The 6,000-nt window shown below is 50.1% G+C and overlaps 1 protein-coding gene across 1 annotated transcript in view; it reads right to left on the reverse strand.

Annotated features, from left to right (window-relative positions):
• The window catches only part of PLXNA2 (plexin A2), a 219,098-nt gene that overhangs the window by 52,237 nt on the left and 160,861 nt on the right, over positions 1-6,000 (reverse strand). Inside the window, exons 10-11 of the mRNA XM_019666177.1 lie at positions 4,688-4,888; positions 2,827-2,923 (exon numbers count right to left, since the gene is read on the reverse strand). Of these exons, the coding sequence (XP_019521722.1) occupies positions 2,827-2,923; positions 4,688-4,888 (298 nt within the window). The remainder of the gene's footprint in view (positions 1-2,826; positions 2,924-4,687; positions 4,889-6,000) is intronic.

The raw sequence follows: 6,000 nt of genomic DNA on the forward strand, positions 1-6,000 counted from the left end.
GCAACATCCTCCACAACTAGACTGAAGAACAAAACGACAGCAGCTTGTCTGTTCCCCTTCCCCCAATTCCCCAGCACTGTTCCCTTCCCCCCAATTCCTCAATAAAAAATCTTAAAAAAAATAAAAAAGAAAGAAAGCCCAGCTGGTGTAAAGTGGAAGCAGAGCTGACAAGGAACGAGGGTGGACATATTCCTGTTCATGGCCCCTGTGGATGCAGAGGATGTCCCCAGAGAAGACAAAGTAGCCACTTAACAGGTCACTTTTGCAGTCTGCAAATCCAGTGGTTTTGCTCTCGGCTCTTCCTGGCTTAGACGCTCTCGGCAGGCCAGTCAGGACTGTGTTTTGTGAACTTGGGGCTTAACTGCTGCTTGCCTGTGTTTTGAACTCAGAGTCCCAGATAGAATTCTCCAGAAGTAGAATACTCAGAAAGTCATTTTTCAACTCCTCTGGTCAAGCAGATATTCAGGGCTGGGCGGTATACCTCCACCGCAAGTCAGACACTTGTCCCAGGAGACGTGTATAATTCTATTCTCCCATAGGTCCTCATCCTGTTCCTCTGCTGTCAATCATCATTCGGTTCCAGCTGCAGGGGCTAGATTTGAACATCCTTCTGCCTACAGTTTCTTGTGGTAGAGGGCAAGAAATGGGAATCTTAAAATGAGCATTTGTTACAATGCACAAATGGTCCACATCTAATATGTCATTTGAGCCTCATGCTGGCCCTGAGAGGAGGGCCTCCTTTCGTCCCTTTCATGGATGAGGAAACTTGGATGTAGAGAAGAGCAGTAATTAGTCTGAGTTCACATAACTGTAAGTGATAGAGACAGGATTTGAGCCGTGGTTTGTTAGGCTCGAGAACCTGAGTTCTTAAACACGATGGCCTTCTCCTCCCAACACAATGGATAGTCTCCAGGCATACTCGGGCTCTGGGAGGGTGACGAATGTGAAGATGGCGCCACCCAGACACTTAAGAGCTGCATAAAAGTTGGGGAGTGCCACCAGGGATGGTTCTGATGCGACAGCTGGGATGTGGCCATTTTTCTCTAAGCTCCAGGTGCAAAGGCAACCTCTGGGAACTAAGCCCAGATTCTCAGCAGGGGAAATGTCTCTGTCTTAGCGCTGAGAAAATTTGGCCTGGGTATGAAGAGAAGGAAGGAAAAAAAAAAAAACGAATCTCCCTGGCTCAGTTTCTTTCTCCCAGCCTAAGCAGCATGGATTTTCAAGGCAGCATCTGGGACATAGAGCTGCAGCCCCATAGATGCCGAGCACTTTCAGGCCCTACTGTGGCCTTCGTCTCCCTCTCTGTGTCCTTGGGATGACCCTCAGGCTGAGGGAGAGGCTTGTGGCAACCCTAACTACTTGAACTGCGGTGAGACGTGTGGCTCATGGTGGGGGTGACAGGGTTCTGGAGGGAGGAGACGTTGCATCCCACAGTGTCCTGAGTCACGGGGAGGGCAGTGATGTGGTTAAGCATGTGAGCTCTGAAATTAGATTGCCTTGGTTCAGATCCTGGCTCTTACTATCTGACTCTTGGTCCATTTCTTTCTTTTCTTCTTTTCAGCTTTATTGAAATATAATTGACAAATAAATTGTGCGCTGTTTAAAGCGAACATCATGATGATTTGATATATGGACACATAATGAAAAGACTCCTCCCATCTCGCTATTAATATACACATCATCCATCTATATACACTGAGAACATTTAAGTTCTAGTCTTTTAGCAAGTTTCAATGGTACCATACAGTGCTATCAACTATAGTCACCATGTTTTATATTAGATCCTCAGGTTTTATTCATCTTAGACTTTATTCATCTCATAGCTGAAAGTCTGTAACTCCTTTACCAACCTTTGTTTATTTCCCCCACCACCAGCCCTTTTCTACTTTCTGTTTCTATGAGTTTGACATTTGTAAAGATTCCATATATAAGTGATACGATGCAGTATATGTCTTAAAAATATGAAACACTTCATGAATTGTGTATCACCTTTGGGCAGGGGCCACGCTAACTCTGCATCGTGTCAATTTTAATATAGGTGCTGCTGAAGCAAGCACTCTTGGTCTGTTTCTTAATCTCTTTGGGTCTCCTTTTCCTTATCTATAAAATAAGCATCATATTACTATGTATCTATCAGGGTTCTTGTCACGATTAAAGAAGATAATCTCAAATAAATAACTTGGTGAGTGCCTACCCACAACGAGTATTCATCAGATTGGAGGTACTTCTGTCATTCTTGAGAGCAGGGTAGAATGTTGCTGCATCAAGGGTAGTGCCTACCTGGCTCATAGGAGCTGCACATGTGTTTGGAGGATGACGAATAAGGGTGGCCCCCAGGGAGTCACCCCTCTGTGTCAGCCTAGCTCCTTCCTGAACTTCCTGGCACCAGCTGTGCCTTTGAGTCCTCATGCTGGTCCCTTCCACCCACGTCAGGACCAGGGGAGCAGCCTTGAAAACCTTCTTTGTACAAAGAGAAGGCCAAGGATGGGGAACCAGAATCTGATTGGAAACATCTCCATTTCCAGAAAAACTGGCAGGACATTCCTGCCTGCTGCTCTCCTAGGTCAGGTTCCACAGACACTTCAAAGTCTCTGGGAGCCTAAGAAAACCCGATGAGCCGGCAGCTGCCAGCGGATGCTCTGGTTGTAATAAAACAGGGTTCCCAACAGGACTCCTTTGATGGCTCCAAACGTTGCTTTCGGATCCTCTGAAGAGTTCCGCTGACTGAGGGAGTGTATTATTCATGGCACAGCGGCCAGCGGGCTCTGATCCCTCCAGCCCCAGTGTTTCCCAGGGTCATGAACAGATCAGAAAGTAGCCGCTTACCTTTCAGGTCCTGAGGGTTGTCAATGATGAAATTGCCATTCCACACCACGGCGAAGTCCACGGCCAGGTTGCTGATGTCCATCCCATCGTACTGGTACTGCGGGGAGAGGGCAGAGGCACAGGGCTCATGAGGCTCTCTATCACAGGGGGTCAGGGATGCTGCTGGCATCTCCGGGGACCCGGACTATAGCGGGGACTCCGGTTCCCTCTGGGCTGAGAAAGCAGCAGAGGAAGAATCAGAGGAGCCCTGTGTGCTGCTCAAATATCCCTGTGAACCCCCTGTCCCCGACTCCCGGTCACTAACGTCCATGGGACCCAGTCCAAACCCCTGTGCTTGGCATTCAGTGCCTCCCACATCCAAATTTCTTCTCCAACCTTCCCTTCCACTGCTCTCTTACAGGAGTCTCTGAATCTACCCGTCTCCAAACTCACCCGACCAAACCCCTCTCCGTGCCTCTGTGAATTAACATCTAGAAGGAATGCCTCCCTCTGCCTACAGCCTCCACCCTTAAACCCATCTTTATCTTTCTAGACCAGCTCAGGCTCACCTTCCCCAGGTTTTCTCTGACACCCCTGCCAGCTCTCCCCTAAGCTCTGGGCCCCGGTGTTGCCAATTTCCGTCTTTAGCCCGGCACTTCCCGGGAGCTGCTTTGCACCTTTTCATGTACAAGTCGAGTCTCACCAGCAGGCCCAGGTACTGCTCTGTAAACCCCACAGAGCCTTGAGCAAAGCATGTGAGTCATAAATGCTTGGCCGAGCCCTGTGGTGGTCTTTTCTTTCTGCATGTAAGCTTTACTTTGGTCAAGAGTCCACTAGGAAAAGTGCCCAGAGCTTTCTGGGCACAGATCTGATCGGCCCAACCATGAAAGGCCTCAAGCTGCAGCCAGGAGTGGGAGCTCTCTCCCATGCTGATCCCATAGAGGACTTTTAAGCCCTTCACACACTTCAGAACTAGCTCTTCTTGGAGGCCCCGGCCCTGTGCCTCTGTGAAGGGGACCTCTGGGAATCCCCTCCATGGGGACTGCCCCAGCCCTGGCCACTGAGCTCTCAGGGCATGTCCCTGTCAGCCCTCTTGCCCCTTCCTGCTGCCTTCCTCCCTTTGTTGTGTTCCATTTCTTTCTCATCCCACCTTCCCCTTGGGCTTGGCGGCCCTCCACCCATTACAAATTCTATCACATGCCTGTGACCCGACAATCTGACAGCTCCCTGATAAGAGGCCCAGATTCTCTTTATCTCTCCCAGGCGAATTAGCTTCCCTCAACACCTTTGTCACATCACCCCCCTGTCAACGCCCCATCTCCCGCTGACCCCCCACAGTCAGAGACAGGGAGTCGGCAGATAAATAGATCTTCTCTGGGCTAGTATTATAATTAAACACCTCGTGCTTTCTGTCTGGCATTCGGAATTGGTTGAACCCTTGCTGCTCTTGAAATTCACTGCTTCCACTTCTCCCCACCCGCCTCCCCTCATGCCACTCTACTTCCTGCTTGTCTTTTCTGCAGTTTTCCTCCTGTGTGGCACTTTCCAGTTCATTCACTCCCTGAATGGGGAAAGGGTGTGCAGTGGAGTTGATTGGTTTTGGCTGAAGTTTCACCGAAAACCAAGAGATGCCCTTTAAACCCAGAAAGGGCACAAAACTCTGAACTTATGCCATTAGGGTCCTCACAGCATTCCATCTGCTCTCGTACCATCAACCTGTTCTGCCCTGGCTAAGGGACCTGAGGTGCATGCCTGCTCCTCTGTCCCTGGGCATGTGAGGTCAGCCTGGGGACTTGGAAGGTTCCAGAAGCCTGGGCATGCCTTGGCAGGGATGTGAGAGAAAGCCCTGCTCCCGGCAGGGCCCAGGCGCGAGTCCTCTTACCGAACTGTTCTGGCACTGGACACTGGAGCTGTTGAAGCGCAGGGCGGGGACTCGGTGGATGGCCCCTTGGATGTTGAGGACACACTCATAGCCTCGCTGGCCGGACTGCGGCTGGGGCAGGTTTCGAGCCTTAAGGGTGATGGGCTTTACCTCCCCGACAGGTATCAGGATCTCCTCCGTGGGCACCAGCTGGGGACAGTCCTGGGGGAGCAAGCAAGGAGGCTCTATCTGTTCTGGCTCGTGCCTTCCTACTCACCTGAGCCAGACCAGACCCTCCGGTATCCAGGCGGCCTGCCCAGGAGAAGGACGTACCTGACTTAAGGGGCACGTGGAGTCAGCAGGGAAAATGCAGTCTATCTCTTAGCTCCCTAGCCTTTGATACCGTTGTCCCCATCCCACTAGTTATCCTGGATCTGGTGTGCATGTTACAATTTAGGAATTAATTTTCAGGCACTGTTGTGGCAGGCTGTGGATTTTATCTCCTGAGACACAGGATAAAGCAGGCTCCATGCATGGCTGTCCCCAGCCTGGAACCCCGCCTCTTGGTTTCATTCATCTGTTCCCCGGCTCCAGCCCCACTGCCCCCTCACACTGTCCCAGCCCTGAGGCATTCTGTTATCAGCTGCTTCAGCTCCCAGCTCCCACTGAGTGGCCTTTCCAGGAGGCGATCCATCCCTCCCAGCAATGCTGCAAAACACTTGCTCTGGCTTTTTTTCTCATTTCATTACCAGGCCCTGCATGAATGCCATGTGCTTTGGAAAACAAAACCAAAAAAAGAAAGTCTTGGTGGGGAGGGGCTGTGGAAAGGAGAGAGAGAGAGAGAGAGAGAGAGAGAGAGAGAGAGAGACTGGATTTTCAGATTCAGAACCAGTTGACACATTATAAACGATGACCAGTTGTTTTTCATCTCTAATGAGCCCAGAGAACAAATTCAAACTTTAGTAGTCTTAAAGATGTGCATTTGGAAGTATGATATGTTGGGTTAGTAAATAGGATTGTAGAATCCTTTAACTTTGACACACACAAACACACACACACACACAGATGTTATATGTATATTTATATGTGATATTATATACACACATGTGTACACAATCGCATCTCTTTGTCTGGGCTAAGTCTGGTTCAGCTTAGAGGTTGAAGAATCATAAGAAAAGACTTCATGGGCCGGCCGAGTGGCGCGATGGTTAAGAACTGGCTTGGGACGCCAGAGGGCCCTGGTTCGGATCCCACATGTGAGGGCCAGTGACACTGCCCTCTACAGCTAAGATGCTGAACAACAGCTCAACCTGGAGCTGGGCTGCCATGAGTCG

This window comes from Hipposideros armiger, unplaced genomic scaffold (assembly GCF_001890085.2).
Source record: "Hipposideros armiger isolate ML-2016 unplaced genomic scaffold, ASM189008v1 scaffold_464, whole genome shotgun sequence".
Taxonomy (NCBI): Eukaryota; Metazoa; Chordata; class Mammalia; order Chiroptera; family Hipposideridae; genus Hipposideros; species Hipposideros armiger.